Source organism: Meriones unguiculatus, chromosome 20 (assembly GCF_030254825.1).
Source record: "Meriones unguiculatus strain TT.TT164.6M chromosome 20, Bangor_MerUng_6.1, whole genome shotgun sequence".
In the NCBI taxonomy this organism is placed as follows: Eukaryota; Metazoa; Chordata; class Mammalia; order Rodentia; family Muridae; genus Meriones; species Meriones unguiculatus.
In genome coordinates, this window is record NC_083367.1 from 57794096 (window position 1) to 57816837 (window position 22742).

At 48.4% G+C, this 22742-nt stretch overlaps 1 protein-coding gene across 4 annotated transcripts; it reads left to right on the forward strand.

Moving 5' to 3' along the window:
• The first annotated feature begins 352 nt into the window (after positions 1-352).
• Positions 353-22174, forward strand: Unc93a (unc-93 homolog A). Of its 4 annotated transcripts, none has more exons than XM_060373290.1 (10): positions 353-499; positions 5242-5295; positions 5515-5660; positions 7743-7924; positions 8355-8584; positions 10404-10529; positions 13444-13661; positions 15500-15635; positions 16237-16368; positions 21683-22174. In XM_060373290.1, exons 3-10 carry the CDS (start codon positions 5574-5576, stop codon positions 21964-21966), a joined length of 1395 nt encoding a protein of 464 aa, XP_060229273.1. In that variant the 5' UTR covers positions 353-499; positions 5242-5295; positions 5515-5573; the 3' UTR covers positions 21967-22174. The 4 variants fall into 4 exon arrangements, with proteins under 4 accessions (XP_060229273.1, XP_021511160.1, XP_060229274.1 ...); XM_021655485.2 differs by having other exon boundaries at positions 353-489; XM_060373291.1 differs by having other exon boundaries at positions 353-489; positions 7748-7924.
• Positions 22175-22742: the final 568 nt, after the last annotated feature.

A 22742-nucleotide genomic window follows, 5' to 3' on the forward strand; every position in this document is an offset into this window, starting at 1 on the left:
AAATCTCCTTGTGGCTTGCAATCCCTTTCTGTTTCCTGTTAGGTGGGTGGAGTCACACAGTAGATTATAACTCTTCAACAGTAGGATGAACTAAGTGTCCAGGCCAGCAGGTGCCAGCTGCTGGCTCCGGAAGGCAGAGGGCTAATACCTCCTGCCTGTGGTTCTTTGATGTGTTCTAAACTGGACCATAATGATTTACTTCTTCCAGCTGCGTGAGAGCACCTGTGGACTTCTCATTTGGGGGCTCTGTCAGCTGACACCCAGGTGTGAAGGCCGGCCCCTCCCACAGCCTCCCCTCCCCCCCACCCCCGTAGAGAACCTGCCCTTGTGAGTCACAATCCTGCCTGCTCTCAGCAGGGTCATCACCAGCCTGACTTCTTCCTCAGCTGAAGTGGGCGCCAGCCTCCCTGTGCTTTACCTGGCCATCTCAGCCTTGGGACCCTGCTAGGCAGTACCACCGAAGAGGGACAGACCAAACGGGATGGGCAGGTACGGCCAGGTGTGTGTTTGCTTGCCTTGGAGGAGGCAGTTGATGACCTCGTCTTGCTGGTCACCCGCCAACACACAGGTCCCTACATAAAGTCAGTGGCCCACAGGAGAGCTTGATGAGTTAAACCTTAGAGCCACTGTCTGGAGATGGTGCTCCCTCAGTGTGTGTATGCAGACGCGTGTACACAGAGACACTGGATATGCAGTGTGATGCTTCGCAGATGCGGATATTTAGAATATACTTACGCGTCATTTACATAGATGTTTTTCTTGAAAATGAGCTTTTTCTGTGCATTTCGAACCAAATACTATTTTTTCCTGTTAATTTTATGTGTATGGGTGTTTTGCCTGCATGTATGTCTGTGTACCATGGTCAAGCCTGGTACCCTGGAAGCCAGAAGAAGTTATTGGATCCTCTAGAACTGGAGTTACAGACAGCTGTGAGCCACTTTGTGGGTTCTGGGAATCAAACCCAGAGAGTGGTCTTAATGGCAGAGCATCTCTCCAGCCCTAAAGACACTAATCTTTAACAAGACTCTTAATAACTGGCCTTAGTAACATTGGGTACTTACCCTGTCTGTTTGTGGAGTCTATCTTCCCTCAAATCTTCCCCCTGACTGGTTCTGTAGTTCCTAGTCTGATCATTGCCAGCACTTAACAAACAGGCTTTGCTACTTGCTAACACAAAAACAAGTGTTGCCCAACGCATTTTGTTAAAGACACAGTGATTCTGAATAGTGCCAAAGTTTAACCTGGAAACCACATTGGCATTCTAGTACTCTCCAAGAAGCTGTTTGCCGGGTAGCGATTGGAAGCAAGTAGGTCACAAAACTAGGTAAATGGACACAGGGTGATATTTATCCAGCACGGGACAGAGTACTAGCTTTATAGTTGTGTGTGTATGTTGTGGGAGCAAGGCTCGTCCTTTGAGCTTTCCCAGAATAACTTAACGCTACTTGGCTTTTCTTGTGGGGACAGAAAGATTAATTACGAAAAGGCAAAGGACTCATCAGGTCAATTGCCAGTTATGTGCACCTGTCTGAGTACTTTGGACACACGTGAGGGTGTCCCCCATCTGTCCAGGTCTTGGCCTCTCATGCACATGGTGAGCTGCTTGCCTCACTGAGGTGACAAGCTGTGAATGCTGCAGACCCAGGCTTTCCCTTCCAGATGGCAGACACTCTTCCCTGGGGGACATTTATGAATCCCAGCTGCCATGGGTGGTGGGGTTTACTCTGCTGCCCCTGAGGAGACTGACTTATATGTGTGCGTGCTCCCTGCCCTAAGTGTGTTTTGTTGACCGTTCTGTCTTTAGTCCGGCTCTTAGAGCCACGCGAGTTTGCTGGATTGACTTCTGAATTGGGTTGGTTGGTTTGCTGGTATCTGTTTTCTCCCCTGGAACTTGGCCCCATGAGCACAGGCTGCTGGCCGCCCAGTCAGCAGCCACTTAGTGTATATGTGTATATGTATTATACACATATAACTGTGTATTATATAATGAGATTAAAAAACAAACACATAGCAGAGTTATGAGGGCTTTGCAGACATGTATTTGACAACTATTTACTAGATGCTGCTACTTCAGGTGGTGTGGGGCTTAGTGGGATCTCTGACAATGAAGCAACTTTCCCTGTGTTTAAAATCACGATGCAGCCACTAGTTTAAAAATATTCATCAACTCAGTGGCTTTGGGCACATGGGCTAACCGAAAGGGTATGTTGTGAGAGTCCTATCCAAAATGTAGGCAGTAGCATTTTGTACATTGCAAAATGTGTGCACAGGTGTTTTCTAAAGCTGGGCCTGGCTCTGGTTCACCAGGCACAGCAGCAGTATAAGCAGTAAGGTAGGGCTGAGACCCAGACCCTGATCTGGCCTTCTCCTTCTGTACAGGGTGGCCATACCTTAGCCAGACTGGATGGCCACGGTCAGTGGCTCTGCAGGCTCCACAGTCAAGAGTGGCTGGCGCACCAGGCCACTCAAATGTCAGTGTTGGAAGCGTGCTCTAGAGCCTCTGAAAGGCAGCAAGACCCAGATTCTCAGGTGGTCACAATCTCTGCTGACCTGGGGTTCCATGGTGGGAGGGCGAGGGCTATTTCTACTGTCTCTTGTTAAGATGGGTCTGTCTGGGCTCTCTGGAAAACAGTGGAAAGTAGCCAAAGGACCTCCCTGTCAACGCCTTTGCTAGAATGGCTCTGACCGTGCCTCTCTGAGAGAACACCACGTCCCGGCAAGCTCTCCGTTCACTTAGGAGGTCGTTATGCTTAGCCAGGCTATTGCTGCGACACACTGTGGGGTTGGCAGTCCTCTCTGGTCGCAGGCACACAATCTGAAGGACCACTCTTCCAAAGCTGCAGTTGCACAGATGCAAAGATGGAGGCACGGAGTATGCTTACACCTGGAGCATAAGAATTTCAGAATTCCTAAAGAGAGTGGTAACCCCCATTCTTGGAATGTTTCATTTTCCTGAAGAAAAATTAATAGAATCAATGACTGCTTATTTGGTGCTTTTAGAGTTTAGTTGTGAATGCCAAGAAAGCTCGCAGTAGCTTGCTCACGAGAGGTCTTCCCCCAAGCTATCGTTTAGACTTTCCTCAAATTAGGAGCTGTCTTTAGCTTCTGGGGGTGGGTTTACTGATTAATGTGATTGTGAAGGTCAAAGTCCCTGCTTTTGGCAGTAGCAGAACAGTCGCCCCTGATGGCTCGTGAGTTGCGTCACCTGGAGTCCCGAGGTTAAAGGATATTTCTCCCCTGAGGTCCTCATGGAGTACTGGGTCCTTCATTTGCTCTCCAGTAAGTGATCACAGATTTACTCAAGCCTTGTGTGGGTGCTGTTCTGGTTGCTGTGGTTTTGTTTATTAACTTTATCTAAGCTAGAGTCACATGAGAAGGGGGAATCTTAATTGAGAAGATACCTCCACAGGAGTTGTAGGGCACCGTAGTGGTGGCACCAGGGGAAGCTGACCCTGAGATGGATAAGAAAGCTAACAGAAGGAGCAAGACAGCAAGCAGTGTTCCTCTACGGCCTCTGCTTCAGCTCCTACCTCCACGGTCCTGCCCTGACTCCCCTCAGGGATGGAGTGAGACCTGAGAGGAAAACCATTTCCTCCCTGCCTTAGTGTTCTGTTGCTGTGAAGAGACACCATGGCAACTGCTATAAGAGAAAACATTTAGTTAGTTTGCAAAGGCCCATGTGATGCTAACTATTGCATTCCTTTACATGCTCCTTGAGCTCGCCTTGTCTTGTTGATGTTTGCTGGGATTATGAGGGGTCAGGGCGGTTCCAGGGCTCTCTACACTGTGAGCCTCTTGGACTCTCGCAGCCTCCTGTAGAAGCTGTCGGACAACTTCGGGTGTCATCCTGAGGCACGCTGACTCTTTTGAGACGAGCTCTCTCATTGGCTAGATTAGCCAATTAGGCTAGACTGGCTGGCCAGTGAGTTCCAGGGACTCTTCTCAACTCTTTCCACCTCTGAAGCCCTGGCATTGTGAGCACACACCACACCTGATATTTTTACACGGGTTGGGGAAGCAGACTCAGGTCCTCACACTTGTGAGGTAAATGCTCCACTGACTGGGCAGTCTCCTCCTAGAATATCCTGCCAGTCTTGTGTTGCTCTCATGTCTGTATGGGCATATTAACCCGTGGTTAGTAAATATTTAAAACCATGTGTTCCACAAGGCCGGTCTAAGCTACAACCAGCTAAGCTGCATGAGCCTTGTCTCCGTTATTGGTGGTGGTCAGTTACCAAGGCTGTGAGATTCACTTGCTTGCTCCATCCTGAGCAGAAATGACCAAGGACACTGCCCCTGGGGAGCAATCAAAAAACAGTCAGCTTTCCTAATAAATGGGCAGAAGGGTGCTTTGTGGAGACCAGGTCTCACTATGTAGCCTTGGCAGACCTGGAATTCTAAGTGAACCAGGCTGGCCTCAAACCAGCGTGAGTGTTTATTTGACTTGTATACAGCATGTGGGACGCTATTTGACACTCTGGCCTGGCCTATCCAGCACGTGCCCACCTGAATTGTTAGTGTTAATTAACTAAATGAAGTCCAAATTCAGTGCCAGCTATAGCTTTTTAAAATTTTTATTTTTTTTACTTTTATTTATTTATTTTTTTTGAAATAGGAATAGGGTTTCTCTGTGTACTTTTGGCTGTCCTGGACTCACTTTGTAGACCAAGCAGGCCTCGAATTCACAGAGATCTGCCTGCTTCTGCCTCCCTGAGAGCACAGGTATGTGTAACCATGCCTGGCTAAATTTATTTCTTTTTATTTTAAAGGCATTGGTGTTTTGCCTGCATGTATGTCTGTGTGAGGGTGTCAGATCCTTTGGAACTGTTACAGACAGTTGTGAGCTGCCACGTGGGTGCTGGGGATTGAACTGGGGTTCTCTGGAAAAACAGCTGGTGCTCCTGACCACTGAGCTCCCCAGTCAGCTATATCTTAAGAACTCAGTGGCTACACATGACTGGCAGTGGCTGAGTCAGCCAGCACAGCTCAGGGATGAAATCCTGGGCTTTGCTGTCTTATAATGGGACCTAGGTTTCAAATGCTAATTAGTTATGCTCCAAACGCTGCATATAAAATTGGTCTCCGTGTATGATGAGTTACTACATCACTGAAGACATCATCGCAACATTGTGAAATCACATGTCTTTGCACTATTAAGTCTTTGGCCCTGGATCCTACCACAGTATCTATTTTACAGAAGTTGGATGAGGAGTCTAAAAGTATTTTGCTTTGTTGTTTTAGGACAGAAGGATTTTCCGTGTTCTGCACATTTGGCAAGTTCTCTGGACATACAAGGTACTATCATGTGTACAAGAATGTGACATTCATATCTGAAAGGAATGGGGGGAAAATCACAGAGGAGCTGATAAGAGTCATAATCTTTTCCCAGAGAGGGAGCATAATGTGGACTCAGTCCTGCCAAAGCTAGCGCATGAACCTACGTCTAACGCAAAGAGATCCATGGGACTGTTTGGTACAGGCTCCACTTCCTGCTCTCTGATTGGTTTCTTTTAGGGGGCAACAAGCTTGCTCTTCCACTGACATCCACTGATACTGACACCTCTGTCTGAATAATGGAGAGGAGCCTGAAGAATGTCGTGGTGGTTTCTTGTGGATTCTTCTTCCTCTTCCTTGCCTACGGGGGTCTGCAGAATCTACAGGTGAGATGTTCTCGTCTTGTTACCCAGTTCACCCCAGCACCCTCTCCCACACAACTTCCTGGATTTTTTTTTTCCTCAAATGAAGTCCTACAGGATTTAGGCTTGTTCACATTCCTCCAGAGTGACTCCAGAGCTCCCCAGTCCAGGTGTGTGTGACCCCGGAGCAAGAAGGAGGAGGGGCTGGTTTGGAAGGACGCATTGCCTTTGAGTGGTTAAAAAGAGACAAAGGATACAGAGTTAATAAAATGTGACTGATAAGAAAAAAATAAAATTAAAAAAAAAAGAGAGACAAAGGAAGCCACTGGATTTTATGTGCCCTGGGCTTTGTCGTTGGACGGAAACATAAGTGTGTTAATCCTCATTCAACCTTACAAAAGCTTTAAGCAAAACTACGACCTTTGACAAAGTTGTCCGCATTTTGAACATTTATGGAATCTTCCCTGCTCATCTGTGAGTCTGCATGAAAAATAAGCAGCATCTTTAAGAGACTGGGGCTTGTGGGTTGTGTGCACTAGGTCATGTGGGCCTGGGGAAGATTTGACAACAGTTCCTGTGGTAATTACAGTAAAAATGGGCTCTTTTTTTCTTTCTTCCTCTCTCTCTCTCTCTCTCTCTCTCTCTCTCTCTCATCTCTCTCTCTGTGGTTTCTAACAGCTCCTATGTGTACACCAACTAAAGTTGGCAGATGCTTTGACTTTTGTGTGGCCTCCTAGTGGAGAGTACTTCCCAGCCTTTTCTTGGCCTGATTGAAAGAATGCCATATATGTTTGTGTGATTAGGTCTACTGTGTGCCACATCCATGTACTTGTTTTTATATGTCTGCATAGATGAGCTTGCCTAGCACATGCCAACCCGGACACTTGAGTGTGGGCATTCGTGTGGAAAAAGTCATTAGCTTCTGAAATGCTGACTCTGCTATAGATTTTGACGTCTGCCCTCCTTTTCAGTGGTCTACAGTTGGAAGCATTTGTCAGTCACAGATGTCCCTCCCCTAGTTTGCTTTGGTGTGTGGGTGGTAGAGAAATCCCAACATTGACAAGTGCAGTCAGGATTTCACTAGAGATGCAAAGTAGGCAAGCCATTGGATGTGAGTCAAGTACCCCGGACAAAACTGTCAAAGGGCCAGGTCGAGCCATGCTTCCAGCTATCAATACACAGGAGGCACCCGGGTGACCCGACTTCAGAGAGAGAGGTGCTTTACTCCATCTTTTAAACAGATGGCAGGGATTGCAGGGACTGACTGGAGGAAGGTACAAGTGTCTCTTGGGTGCAGCTGACCCATGTCAGGGGACAGGTAGCATAATGCAGGGAAGAGGAAGTTTCCTTGTCTTCTCTTTCCTGCTTCTTATTCCTCTCCTGCTCTTCCTCCTCCCTTTCCTGCTACTCTCTACCTCTTTGCCTTCCTTTTCTCCCTTCTTCATCTTTTTTCTTCTCCTCTTCCACTTCCTCCTCCTTCCTCTCCTCCCTTCAACCTCCTCACCACTCCTCCTCTTCTCTCGGCTTGCTTCTTTCCCTCTTCCTGGAACTTCTTCCTCTCTCCCTTTCTTCTCCTCTTTCTCTTCATCATTCTCCTTCCTTTTCTCCTCTCATTCATTTTCTCTTACAAATGACAGGAGAATAAAGTGTACTGCTGGTTCTTTGAGCATAAAATCCAGAGATGGCTCTTGAGCTGTGTGGATCTGGTTTGAAATTTGACCTTAGGGTTTACATCAGCATTATGCCAAGTATTCCTGAAATAATGGCTCAGAGCTCTGGATAGTGGTCGTTCTATCGTCGCTCTGAGTGGGTCTTCTCTGAGGTTCCCCCTAGAACTGCTCCCACCTCAGCCTTAAGGCTGGAAGCCCAAGCCCAGCTGAAGCGACCATTTCTGAGCCCCAGCTGCCTTCTCTCTGGTAGTCGGAAGCTGAAGCTGGCGTTATTTGCCTTTACTGAGTGTCCTTGTGTAAGAAGGCTGGTGTATGGTGGCTCAGGGTTTGGAGGTGGCCCTGAGCCTGGGACCAGCACCCAGTCATACCTTGTCTTCTCACCAGACCCAGTTCCATCAGTTGTCCCCTCCTCTGATGTTTTGTCTTTCTTCCACAGAGCAGCCTCTACAGTGAGGATGGCCTGGGGGTGGCCACACTCAGCACCCTCTATAGCTCTGTGCTGTTGTCCTCCATGTTCCTCCCGCCCATCCTCATCAAGAGGTGTGGCTGCAAGTGGACCATTGTAGGCTCCATGTGCTGCTACGTGACCTTCTGCCTGGGCAACTTCCACGCCAACTGGTACAGCCCCTCTAGCTGGCCTCCCCAGTGTGTATGTGCCTTGCACTCTCACGCAGACCACTGTTCTCAGCTACCAAGTTAGAAGTTAGAATGCCTCCCACTGAGCTTCTGTGGAGGAATAGAATTGTGGCTTCCTCTCATGCTCCTGACCTCAGACCTCAGAACTGAGCTTCTCTTAGGGTCTCTCTGGGGGCCTCACCTTCACACACACACACACACACACACACACACACACACACACACACACCAACACATCTTCATACCCCTCATGGCAATAGAGAATTTGATGTAGAGGATTCTCATGGAGATTCAGCCAGTAAGGGGACCAACAATTCATTCCCTGAACCCTCAGCTTTTGAGAACAGGGCAGAGGGCATCACACCAGCCTGTGTGGGCACACCCTGAGCCCTTCCTCCATGGTCTTTTGCAGGTACACCCTGATCTCTACCTCCATCCTGCTGGGAATGGGTGCAGGCCCTCTGTGGTCAGCTCAGTCTACCTACCTCACCATCCTGGGAAATTTGCATGCAGAGAAAGTGGGAAAGCTTGGCAAGGATGTGGTGAACCAGTACTTTGGCATCTTCTTTCTTATATTCCAATCATCTGGAGTGTGGGGCAACCTGATTTCTTCATTGGTGTTTGGCCAGACACCCAGTGAAGGTAAAGCATAAAGGCTGAGTGGCCTTGGAATAGTCAAGTCTTCATGGCAGCTAAGTAAAGTCCCAATTCCATCTATATACCTGCCCTTACTCTGGAGGCAGGTGGTCCTGCCCCTCTGGGGATAGTCAGGAGGATGAGTCTTTCCACAGATACCCTGTGGAGTTTGGGGGCTCTTTGGGAAGCTCTAAGTCAACTCAAGATACCCCAAGGCCCATGCTATCAATACAAAGATTTATTTGCCCAGGAGGAACAGAGGGCAGGGATAAGGGACAAAGACAGGAGACAGGAAAAGTGAGAAGAGGAAGGGACCACGGGAGAAGAGAGAATAGGAGCAAGGGAGATAGGAAAGGGGTATTTGTCTCAGAGTAAGGGGATGGGACAAAGAACTGTGTCTGGATAGAGAGGAGACAAATGTGTCTCACAGGAAAATGGCAGTATATAAAGGTAAATGGGGAAACCTTGTATTAGGACAAGGTGTTTAATTTTAAATGGTCATGTTAATTAGGTAAGTCAAAGGGGGCTTTTGATTGCTGGACTTCAATACTTTGATAGTTGGACCTTGGTAGTCCTCAGGAGAAGTAAGTGGAGAAATAAGGGAACAGACCTTGGGAGCTAGCTTTGGGAATGGAATCTATGTTCAGCAAGGCAAAGGGAATTGGGGAGAAGGGAAAGGTTTGTCAGAGCCATATTTCCCAACTGGAGAAAGTCCCTTCAGGTGTCATGGGAAAACTTAGCACTTCCAAACTCCTGCAAACGTAATGTGGGTCCCTGGAGTTGCTAAGAATTTACATGACTCATCTTCCTATAAAACTGACCCATAAACTGGTGTTATAACCATTTCTGAGACCCCTTGTCCAATGACGGGGAATGTTCCATGTCTGTTTTTCCCCAACCCCACCCACACAGGGACTTCATGCTACTCTCAGGCTGGGGGGCTTCAGCCTCTCACTCTTACAGAAGAGCTTTCTGGAAGTGACAGGCTCTGGATTAGGATGACTTCTTTCCCTCCATCCTGGCTCTGAGTCTGGCTTCTCCCCGGCAATGTGCTGATGGGAAGCTCACAGACCTGCTTTCTCCTTTCATGATGATTGTGTGTCCCAGGCAGGGAGGACACAGGGAGAACACAGGTGAAAGGCCATGGGCTTTGCTTAGATACAGCCAGGCCACTCTATCCCTGCGTAATGAGATGACCTCCCCATTGGCTAACTGAACCTAAACAGAAGAGATGTGCCCAAAGGCTTGTCTCCTATGTGCCCCCAGCAAGCTGACAACACTATCAAAGTAGTTTCAACTTGGGTCTGTGTGTGTGTGTGTGTGTGTGTGTGTGTGTGTGCACGTGTGTGCGTGCACGTATTTCTCCCTGAACCAACCACCTCTCTCTCTCTCCACACAATATCTATATATGCGTATATGTATATGATTTATTTATTTTTATTTTATGGATATGGGTGTTTTTTCTGCACCTATGTCTGTTCACCACATGCGTGCACTTGCCTTCAGGTGCCAGAGAAGGAATCGATTCTCTGACACAAGAGTTACCACAACAAGAGTTGTGGGCCACAGTGTGGGTGCTGGGATCCAAACCTAGGTTCTCTGAAAGAGCACCCAGTAACCTTATCTTCAGATCCAACTCTCCAGCCCCCCATACATTGTTTTTAACATGTAACCATTCGCTTTCTGAAAAAATAAAAATAAATAAAAAGACACGAAGTCACTGGCCACAGGCGGACATCCTCTCACTGCTGATTTTTAGGAAGTCTTAAGCATCCTAACTAGCTATTAGAATTCTCACCTCATCTTCTTGATTCCAACTTCATAGGGCCCGTCTCAAAGGGACAGCTCACAACCTGTGGAGCCAATGACTGCCCGATGGCTCCAGAGGCCACCAATGGCACCCACCGCCCCTCCCAAAAGCTGATCTACACACTGCTGGGCATCTACACTGGTACGTACAAATGCCCAACCCCTTACTGTGGTAAAGGTCCCTTTCCATCCCATAGATGAACATTCTCCAGAGAAACCCCTGCCACACTTACCTGGCAGAATAGACACCAGTGATCGTGACGGCGTTCCCAGGACAGTGCATTTCCATCACACTTTGACTCGGCTGGTCCCTGTGATCTCCCCAGATGTGGGGGATGCACTCTCTCATTTGTTGTAGTGGGGATGATGTTTGTGCTTGCCCTTTAATAAATGAAGCAAACCCCTGCCAGTTATAGGACTAGGCCAGTATCAGTTGCTAATTGCTGAAAGCCAACTCAGTGGCCAGTGCTATCCAGCAGAGCCGCCAGTGACCGTGCAATATGGGGACGCAGTTCTAGGATGAGGGTGTGGGTAGAAGAGTGGGAGTCAAGTGCTCCAGGTGGCTTCCCTGTTTCTACTGTCCTTGATCATCTGCAACCTGTCCATTTGCTTAGCAGATATCCTGTTTACACTAATGTGTGATGGGGACAGCAAGGGGTCTCGTGGCTTGTGCTTTCTCAGTATCCACCCCCATTCCCTCTCTGCGGTGCAGAGGCCAGACAGCTATGGAAAAACTACTGGGATAAACCGCTATCCCTTGTCCCCTCTCCACCATTCTTAGTCCTAGAGAACCTGTGTGTGTGTGTGTGTGTGTGTGTGTGTGTGTGTGTGAAAAGGCAATGCTCTCCAATTGGGCTGTTACTTTTTCTGACAGGTAGGGCCAGGAAGTTAGATAATTAAGACATCACATGGTCTCACTGTATCACTCCCTATCGTCTTTGTTGGGGGAGAGTAGCCACACACAGCACTGAAGAACGAGCATGACTCATTTCAATAGAACTTCAGCTATATATGTATATAAAAAGGTCTTGTCCTGCAGACTGTATAATATCCATCCAGGTTCTCAAGGAAGCCCAGGCCACAGGCAGGTGTAGTTTTTGCAATTCTATAGCTCCTCACTTATAACCTTTTGGGTCTTCCACAGGGTGGCACACCCACAGGTCCCTTTCAGTACATTCTCTGGCAACACCCTCTGTCCACACACATCATTTACACACTGGATAAATCCAGCTGCCTGGAGAATCCTGTTGCCTATGTAGCAGGTCACATGGCTTAGGCAAGGAGATCAGGCGGGGTGGAGATTATCACCTTATTCTGATACCTGGAGATTTTCTATGACTCTATTTTCAGCATGTCACCATAAACAAATAAGAAATGATAAAAACGAGCTGTAATGCCCAGAGTGCCAACTCCCTGGCAACCTTCCAAGGTTTCTGCACATTACATTCATAATGAAGTTTCTGTGGTATGTCTTTAGAATGCACTGTCTCATTTCCATGACACCAGTTCGTGCCTTGGAAAGTCTTGGTCCACCTGGCATTAGACATACACCCCCTGAGTAGAGAATGTGGCTTCCGGGTCTATGACCTGCCACTCATGGGCTCTTACTGCATCTCGTCAGAGATGGTGTTCTTTAGGCCACTCCAAACTTGCAGTCCCTGGCTGCAAGGTGAGATTGGAGGAGGAGTTTCCCACCGTCTGTGGAGGAGAGACACACACTTTCTCAGACTTACCCATAGCCGACATGTAGATGGTCAGAAAGGCAGAGTGCTTCCCATGCTCTGACACATGTTCATTTAAAGGGTGACTGAAAAGTGCCCATGGCAGGAACCGCCCAACCTCCCAACCTAATCAGCGCCATTGAAATCTTGTGTTAAAGTGACACTGGAGGGAAAGTAGCTGGGCTACAGAAAGCTTTGAAGGGATCTGGACTTTTCTGGGTGTGTGTTAATGAAGGGGTTAATGACGAGCACTGAGACTGGGTGGGACCTCTCTGCAAACAACTCAAGAGAGCTGGCTTCGTAAGTCCACAGTTTAGTAAGGCTGGGGCACAACGACTCCGTCAATCTACATCAGTGTCCACAAGGGAGCCTGCGGCCAAGATGGGAAAAGGCATTAGTGAGACAGACAAGACGAAATTGTATCATTTTAAAGAGTGGCAGGAGTATGCTATTGGTGCTGGGAGAGCTGCTGAAAGGGGACCAGCACACAGACCAAGTGAGTCCGACCCACACTTTCTGAGTGAATCTCACATCTAGAGTCTGGACACCCTTAATCCCTGGGGAACTGCCCTTGTCCGAAAGGAGAATAGAAGTTCTCAAAAGGTCATGAAAGGCACCTCACATCACCTCATGTCACTAGGGGACAGATGGGCCTCTATATGAGTCTGAACAGCCACATAGTATCTGTGCAGGGAGACGAATGTAAAGTGAGCAGACAGTGAAAACAGATTCATTTGCATGTTGCATTTTGGCCGTAGGTACAGAATGTTCAGGGTGAAATGAATGGTTTTGGGTTCCTGTTTTGCTTTTTCCCCCCGCCCTCCACACACACACACACACACACACACACACACACACACACACACACACACACACACACACAGGTAGCCCTTTCACATGGTTCAAAGCGCAAATGTAATAAAAGGTCCCAACACCAATGGTACCCTCTGTTAACTGTCCCTCAGAACACACCCTCTCTCCGAGGTCTGTTCCCAGACAGCACATGTCTGCCGGGGCCTTCAGAGTGTGTAATGCACAAACAGATTTCTATGACCCTCTTCAAATGACACAAGCTTTGCTTTCCTCTCATCATCTGTTTGGGGAGACTTTTGTTTTTATTTCCTTTTAAAAGCATGCTTTTCCTCTGTGTGTGATAGCAATACCGACACAGTCTTCAAGGGAAAACTAGCCACAAGTTCACTGTTGATTTAACACATACGTGACCGAGGGCAGCTTGTCACTAGTTCCCTGACGGCTAGTTGTCCATGAAGATGAGGAGGGTGGAACTCGTGTCTGATCCCGGTAGCACCGACAACTGTCTGTGTGTCCTTCTAGGCAGCGGTGTCCTGGCCATCCTACTGGTAGCCATGTTTCTTGAACCCGTGGCAGAAAAACCGAAGAAACAAGGAAAGAAAAGGTCCAAGACACCACCTTTCTGGTCCACATTGCTGTCGACCTTCAAGCTGTTTAGAGACAAGCGTCTGTGCCTCCTGATCCTTCTGCCAGTGTACAGTGGGCTCCAACTAGGGTTCCTCGCTGGAGAATACACAAGGGTAGGAGAGAAGCCCACGGCTCGCACACCTGTGCTTTGCCTGAAGGGACCTGAGGGTGTCCCAGGACCAATGGCCCTGGGGCCCTTGAGCGCATGGTGTCCCTGGTCCCACAGTAGATGAGTCTATGATTTGAGACATCTAAGAAGGGCTGAGTTCTTACCCGAAGGAAGGACTTCCTGCTAGCTAGGTGTCTTCCCAACGAAGGACAAAGCTGGCGGAAGGTCTCTGTTAGCAGCCGTGTGTAACACCCCTGTTCATTCTGCCAACCTCGGTTTCACCACGCATTCTCACTGTTGCTAAGCGTAGGGGAAGGCGTTAAATCTATGAGTAGTGTTGAGCTTCCTTCCCGTGCCACTTTGCATATGTTGTCTTCCAGTCTAGAAACCTGGGTGGCCCTACCACCGTCATCTCTCTCGCTCACACACTACCTGGCTTTTCTGTGCTTACCCAAGTCCCCTGACCTGGGGCCACACAGGAAGTAGGAAACACACAGAGTGGGCCGTTCTCTAGTGGCCAAAGCAGTCGCGGCTACTGTCTTCTATCTGGGCCTGTCCCCAGGATCAGTTTTTATGAGGAACCCCGATGCTGCAAGATGGAGAGGGCCGCTTCCCCCAGAATCCTTCTGCCTCCTGTGTGAGATTCTTTCCCAGGGCACACTGGGCTTAGTGCAGATACAGGAGGCAAGGCTGGCATCACTGCTGTATCCCCTGGTCTTACATTTAAGCCTCGGCCCTCCTCACACTAGGAAATCTCCTACCTCGTCCTCACTGTCAGCCAGAGGTAGTGCTCCAGATTATCAGGACAGATGGTAGCCCCCCCACCCTAATCTGGACTTCCATAAACTTGCAACTACCTCCAGGCAAGTGGACCTTGTGCAATATTTGAGTGTCCTGGGCCTGTCCAGAGGCGGCAGCACTCATTTTATTGGAGAGGGATCTCAGTTTTGTGTCTTTATTAAGAAAGTTTAGAAAGGGGTCACACCTGCCAACCAAAGAGTGAAGTTGATCAGTCAGGAAAGTGGGACGGCTCGGGCTCAGGTGAGGATGGCTTGCCGATAGGTCGTTGTCAGGGGTTCAAGGAAACTGATGGCCTGGGAAACACCCAAGGAGACCATCTCCTGGCAGCAGCTGAGGGACTGCTTAAGGGAGAGCTTAATGACTCATTATAGTCATTCGTCCCATGCATGTCCTGTATGCTCTCATCATCTTCATCCTCCCCTCTCTTGCTCTTCATGCTCTGAGGATGTTTGCAGATAGGTACCAGGTCGTTGTCTTCTCATCATCTTCATCCTCCCGTCTTCCTCATCACCCTCGTGCTCTGAGGCAGGCACCAGGTTGACTTCTCTCCCTGTGGTGTTTTGCAGCCAGGCCTGATGTCAGCGGCACCACTCTTAGGACAATTTTAACAGATTCAAAAGGGAACATCAATAACATCAAGAATGCAGCCTGCATCCTGCCCCCAGTCTTTCGTTTAAGTGTTCTTGATTCTACCAGTAAGGGAGGCCAAGTGTCAAACCTGCCCAGTGGCCTCCCTCGCCATCTATGGAGGTCCTTAGAACTAATAGGAAATGATGGGACCTGCCAATGCCCTTGTTAACTTTGTGAAAAATAGTGTGTTCTACACCTGTGGCAAAGAATGTGTGGAAGGGGTTTTCCCAGATGCCTGTCCATTCTGGTCCAAAGCAGACCCTCTCCCACATTGCCATTCACTGTTGCTCTCCCTGGCTGGGAGCAACAAGTCCTGGGCCACATCAGCATGCCAACTGTCACATGGCAGCTTCCGACAGGAACCGTAGTGAGGTAGAAGCACAGCTAATGGAGCTCTCCGCTTCTCCCCAGTCTTATGTGACCTGTGCCCTGGGCATCCACTTTGTGGGCTACGTGATGATCTGCTTCTCAGCTTTCACCTCCCTGTGCTCCCTGCTGTATGGGAAGATCTCCAAGTACACGGGCAGAGCCGCGCTCTACGTGCTGGGTGAGTAGTCGCACAAGTGAGCATAGGCTCAGGGTGCTAATGAAGACGCCCCTACAGGGTAGGGAGGGCTGCCGAGGAGCCTAGAAGAGGGATCCCTGTGGGTTTGCTTTCCTGCCTCCCCGCTGCTCTCCCTCTGACACCTCCTGCCCTCCTCCAACAAAAGGCAATACACATTCCCCCTCACAGGGATCTGCCGTAGAAGCTACACCCCAAGGAACAAACTCAGGTATATCACTGCTCAGGTTTCTCCTGGTCTTCACTCTCATTTCCAGACTGGTTAGGAGCCTAGCTCACACTGCAGGGAAACAAGTTACTGAGCCACAAGCCGCACAGCAGGGGCTGGGGTCCCACAGCCCACAGCCTCGATAAGATGTTCCAGTGTGGGTCTCCACAGTCCAGAGGCCTGTTTTGGAGCCAGTCACATACTCACACACCAGAGTTTTCTTTCATCCTGTTTCTGAGCATTGCATGGGAGCATTAGAAATGCTAAAGGCACATGGATGCAGATGGGATGGTGGTTCCCAACAGAGGATACCTGAGGCCCTGCCCATCTCAGTCCTGTCCCTCTGCCCTGTCTTGTTCCCTCCTTACCCCCGACCAGGTGCGGCCACTCAGCTCTCTTGCATCATCGTCCTCCTGCTGTGGAGCCCGACCTCGACCCAGATGCCTGTGTTCTTTATCCTTTCTGGCCTGTGGGGAATGGCAGATGCTGTGTGGCAGACACAGAACAATGGTGAGTGCCCAGCACAGGTTCGCAGTGCCTCCATCTCCTTCAGTCATCTGTCTTGAGGGTAGCAGGGACAGAAGGCAGCCATGAGGGTGGAAGCGAATCTCTCTGTGTATGGGAAGTAGAAGCTGTCAGCGGAAGGCAAGTCTAAAGCCAAGGGAGGTGAGAGACAGACGGGTCTCAAGGACCAAGCTCTAGATCTGAAGTGAGTTCTCATCTCTGAGCTTGAGTGAGGTAGGCAGGTCAGGTGAGACAAGGGGCTCCATGAGGCACAAGCTGTTTCCCTGGAGTGCTCACAGGTGTGCACAGATGAGGAACCAGAGGAAGGGAAGGCAAGGAGAGTGTACAGAGCATCCAGACAGGGGCCGCAGAACACTAGGATGTATGTCACCCTGTGACCTGAGGACACAAGGCCATAGAAGGTGGAGGAAGGGACACAGGAGAAAAATACCTGTGGGTAGAAGTTAATTCTCCTGATGGACAGTCAGAATCCGAAACAAATGTGAGAAGGTCCAATGGTCCAAACAGATCCATAAACAGGAAACATGAACCTTTGGCCTTGGAGAACTGACTGGTGATGGAAAGTTGAAGTGAATGTAAAGAAATCGTAGTAGAAGCCACCTGAGGAAGACCTTGCTCAGTTAGAATGCATGGTCAGGAGGTCAGGAGGTCAGGAGGTCAGGAGGTCAGGAGGTCAGGAGGTCAGGAGGTCAGGAGGATCAGTAAGTTAGGGCCATGGCTAGATACAGGATGATGGCATGTCTTTGGAAAGGTGCTGTCCCAATGGGCTATGGAATGGGGCACTGGGCCTAGGGCCTGCACCAGGGAGGCGTCAAGAGTCAGCAGGGAGAGTTGGTGGTGTGAAAAGGTTAGAGAAACACTACGGCATTCGCACTGGATTGGTTGGAGGCTTTTGCTTCTACCCTGAGAACAGTCAGAGGGTGTCAAAGGAGGGCACTAGGCTGAGAAGGATGCAGGATGCTGTGTAGATGATATCCGTGCAGGACAGGTGACAGGGTGTGTATTGGGGTGTTGTTGTAAATGATATAATAAGGCCAAGGTGGGAACCCTCAGCCCTAAGTCTCCCACAAACACCCAAGGCCCTGGATTATGCCTAAGGTAGGGAAGGGCTGTGTCTGGAAAGTATTGATGACCCCAAGAGAGCCCTAAGATGAGTGTGGTTCATAAATGACCCTTTTCTTGCTATAGTGCCATCCTGTCTATACTCAGGACACATTCAGTCTTAGGTATTGGCTAAAGAAAAACCGCAACAGCTTAAGGCCAGGATTGCCAGAGCTGCAAGGCCAAGCCATTCCTGTGTATCTGCACATAATCACAGCATGTCACTGCAGATGTCAGACCACATCCTCCAGAGCTGGTCCCAGCTGCAATCCCAACGTGCTGTCTGTTTACAAGAGCTGAAAAAACAATGCCCTAGATAAACCTAAAAGAGCTGGGTATAAAAGGCCTAGCTGGGTCCATAGCACAGTTGGAAGCTCAACCAAATGACAAGCGTATGTTTGGTGCTTTCATTTATTCTTTTGCTTGCTTGTTCATTTTTGACAAAAGCCAGTAAACAGGAACAAACGGCTAGACTTTTCATGGGCTGTGATGCACTCCTGCTCATAGGAGTATATGAGATCAGGGTGGGGGCATATGTGTGTGGGAGTGTGGAGAAGGGGGGTAAGCAGAAACTCACTTTAGCGTTTCATGGAAGTCCAGAACTGTAAGCCATGACAGATCACCTAGGAATTTTAGGCAACTTATCTAGTAAGCACCTGAGAGAAATTTCATCAAACCCCACACAGGCCTGAGAGAATTCCATGAAATACCCATGGAGTCTCACTCTCTGCATGCTGACAACTTTGTGAGCTCACTGAATTTTCGAAAGTATTTAAGGAAGCAAGGAAGGCACCTGGAAAGACAGCCTGCTTTATCTCCAATTCTAGCACTGTAGAGGTTTAAAGTTATGGCGGCAAAACACTTTGTTTTCTTTCTCTCGGACATATACGGACAATTGCTTTGACATTCCCTTTCTTTATATGGGCATGAAATACTCAGAGCACTTTGGTTAAACTCTGCAACTCACCTAAGACACAACATTGTATGTCATGAGCTCTCAAGTCCAGTGAGTGACCTGAACAATGACTCTGTTGAATAAAGGGTGGTAATTTAAAATGAAAGAGATTTAATCTTTTTGTACAGGTAAGAGTGTAATTTTTGTTGTCTTTGTTGTTAGAAGATAAACCAGTTTCTCAGGAGGCAGTTTTCTTTGAAAGCATGTGCTTGCAGCCACCCCAGTGAGGAGTGTGCTGTTTGTGTGCTGAGTCCCTGCAGCTGGCTCCCCCCAGCTCCCCACAGCACAGCACATCCCCAGGACATCCAGATGGCTGGTGGCTCCTTTTCAACATGGAAAGTTGCATGTAGCTTTGGCCGCATCTCAAGAACAGGGCTGCGTGGAGCTGGGGAGATGGCATAGTGGGGGAGAGCACTTGCTGCTGACCTGAGTCATCGGAGGGCCTTAGATCCCCAAGACAGAACTTATAACCCAGCACAGCGGAGACAGGAGGATTGCTGAGGATTGCTGGCGAGGACACACTAGTGGAGAAACAGAAAGCTCAGGTTCTAGGGAGAGGCCCTGTCTCAAGGGAATGAGGTTGGGAGTTTTAGAGCAGGATGCTCAACACCCTCCTCTAGCCTCCGATTGTACATGCGTGCACATAAACACACAGAGGACAGATGTGGCAATATGCTCTCTTCTAATTCACAGAACGGAATGAAGCTTATCCCACCTCTCGCTGAGTCACCATTTTTTGCCCACCCTCAGTTTAGCAATGTGTCACAGGACTTAGATGCTTGCTCCTCTTGCTGGGGCTGGGTAACCCCAAGGGCTCCGGGAATTTCTTCAGTCTCCCAGCAGCGAATCTGACTATGTACTCATTCAGTCTGACAGCTGAGGGTGGATGGATGCAGTTGCTATGGCAACCCTCATATGCCACACTCAACTGCATTTAAGACACAGAATGTTTCATCTAAAAATATGCTTTGCCCCCTTAGCTGCTTGAAAAGGGCTATTTTCAAGTTCATAAGTGCATGAAGTCTGGCTTCGTCTGAGTGCCCCATTTGTTTAACCTGCTTTCCCAATGGCTGAGATGCCTGTTTGCTGATCACATCACCTCATCTAAGGACTAGAATCAGCGTCTCAGTCACTTCAACCCTGAGTGCCCTGAGCAGATGAGGCAGACAGGTCAGGCTGAGGCTGAGAGCAAAACAAATCTCTTTGTAAGCAAACAGTTTAGTTCACAACAGTTTTATGTTTATAGACAAGCTGCAGACAGTACCAAGTCTCCACAGACCAGTAGCCAGTCTCCCACTGCTAACCATCCTTCATAACCAGAGAAAGGAACGTGCTATAGGACACAGGTTCACTTTGGCTCACAAAGGGCAGATATCCTAAGATTTCTCCAGTTTACCACAAGCCTTCATTTCTGGCTCTAGGATCCCCTGTTGGGTCCTGCTTTGCACTTGACCTCCATGATTGTGTAGTTAATAGAGAGACGGTCACCTGCTTGCCATGCCCCCTCACTCATCCATCTAGATACTGCTGGTGTGGATGCCTGTTTTCTCACATGCCTCCCATCCTCTTGTCTATCTAGTTGTTAGAAATGTGGACAAATGGACATCACTTCTCCTCCCTTTTCTGTCTAGGTTTAGCTGCTGCAGACACCTCTCCCTTGGGGCTTGCTTGATTAACAGGCATTCCTGAAGGGAAGGTGGTTGCTCTGCCCAGGGCCATGAGAGTTCTGGAAAGGCAGCTGTGGTGATGCATCCACATCCTTAAGATTCTCTGGATGTCTGGAATGTAGCTTCAGCTGACGGCACTGTGTTGGCAGAGAGGAAGGGACAGGGCCATTTCTGCTGGTCCAGTTGCTAGATGGATCATTCTGAGTCTCCACAGATATCAGTGATAGAGTTCTTACTCTCCAACATCTCTACCCTGGGTACTGCATCCTAGGATCCTCCACGTTGGACCTTTCTACCCACAGTCATCAATTCCAGGGCACTCCCTCCTGGCATTCTCTATTCCAGGTCCTCCATCTGAGGGTCTTGCATCCCCGGCCCATAGTGGGAAGTCAAGCAAAGTTTCTAGAGGCAGGGCCTGAGGTTGGTCTTGGTAAGGAGAGGAGTTGTGTGAGTAGGGGCTGGCTGGGCTGACACAGCAATCTGAGGCATGGACAGAGCATGGGAAAATCACCAGGGCCTGCCATTGTCTCAGAGTTTCCTTCCCAGACACACCTGCCACTCTGCCATGTGGCACAGTGGGATTCTTGCAGCTCCCATGGAGACCCATCGAAAATGCCCCCTCCCTGAAAGGAAGCAAAAGTGACTCTGTCTGTAGCAGTTATCAGGCTGTGTGAGTTGCTGTGACAAAACAAAACAAAACAAAACAAAACCCCTACAGGCTGGGCACTAAACTCATTTCTCTGTAGTCCTGAACTCTGGGGACTGAAGAGGAGTTCCAGCCCATCTAACACTGTGATGCCTTAACCACTTGGCAGAACAGACCAGTTTTGGCTTATTTGAGTACATGCTGAAAGTCTTCTTTTGGTTTCCCCCCTTAAAAATCCTTCCCTCAACCCCCTTCTCACGGAACTCTCAAATCTGGCTCAGGAGGTCACAAACTCCACAATGCATACTGAATTCTTTGCTCACCTTTCTTCATCCTTAGAGTGAGGACCAGCCAGCTCCCTCCAGCAGCTGATGGCCTGTGACTCCCATGTTTCTATGCTACCCGCTGCCAGAGGACATCAGCTGACTTGCTGTTATTTTTACTTTTTTTTTTTTAGAAGAAAAATATCCAGATTTTCATTTTCAAGGAAAAAAAAAACAAAAACAAAAACTGGCAATGGCAAAACCTATGTTCAGGATTATAATGGGCCATGGATGGATCTTTGTGTACGTCTGTGCATCTGTGGGTGCTATATGTATGTGGATGTGTTTTGTGTATGTATGTGGTGTCCGTGCGCATGTGTACATGTATGTGCATTCACATGTGTATGCATGCATGTGGAAATCAGGGGTCTACGCTGTCTTAGTCATCCTCCATCTTATTTTCTGAGACAGATTCTCTGTTTGATTCAGCTGGGTCAGCTGGGCAGGGAGCCCTGGAAATCCCCCTTTTTGTCTCTCAGCACTGGGATTACCTTGGACGCTGGGAGTCCAAACTCATGCTTGCACCAGCGTACTTAACCCACAGAGCCAACTCCCCAGCTCTGTTTAAGTCTTGCACAGCATTTTCACTCTAGTCTCTCCTCCACAGCTCTTTATGGTGTCCTGTTTGAAGAGAACAAAGAAGCTGCTTTTGCCAACTACCGCCTTGGGGAAGCCCTGGGGTTTGTCATTGCCTTTGGGTACAGCTCATTTCTGTGTGTGAACACCAAACTCTACATTCTCTTCAGTGTCTTGAGTGTGGCCATGGTGGCTTATGGGATTGTTGAACACCTGGAATACAGGGCTGTTTGCAAGGTGTTTGCTGCAAAAGGGAAAAGCCAAGGAGAAGAAGATGAAGAAGATGAAGGAGGAAAAATGAGAACAGAAATGTGAGGTGACCAAGAAGGGCATCAGCGGAGGCGTTCCACATGGCAGCACTCAGGAGATAGACTTAATTCTTCACAACAGTTTCGGAAATATGTGGACATTCTGAAGATCATCTATAGTTTTTTATGTATTTTTCTCAATTTCACAAATATCCAGTCCATTTTTATTTTCTACTCATAGAGATTAAAGCTAAATGCAAAGGGGTAGCAATATATCCCAGTGCTGGTGTGTCAGCTTTGTAAACACAAGGCCGCATGATCAGTCCCCAACACTACAAAAAGAAAACAACAGCTAGGTACTGGGGTTGGGGAAATGGCTCAGTCAGTGCTTTCCTTACCACATGTGAGGACACCAGTTTGAATGCCCAACACTCAGGCTAAAAAAAAACAAAAAAATCAGGGGATGGTAAGGTGTGTGTAATGCCAGCACCAGGAAGGCAGAGGAAGAAAGAACCGTGGAGTCAATGGCTAGCCAGGCGCATGAGTGCCAGGTCCACTGAAAATCGTGGTTTCAAAAGGTTAATAGCAACCAAAGACACCCGATGTCAACCTCCTCTCTCTCTCTCCACACATACACACACACAATACATGAAAATATGTTAAATTTAATTACAGATATAAATGAAACATCAATTTTTTCTAGAATAGGTTTACCTTAATTTTTGTTAAGAGATATTTATTGTTGTGTTTAATAATTGGAAGAAGAAAGACAAATAGGATGGACATTGGAAGTAGGAGAAAACGAGAAGCAGGATAAGAGCCAACTATAGAGGGCCTCTGAAA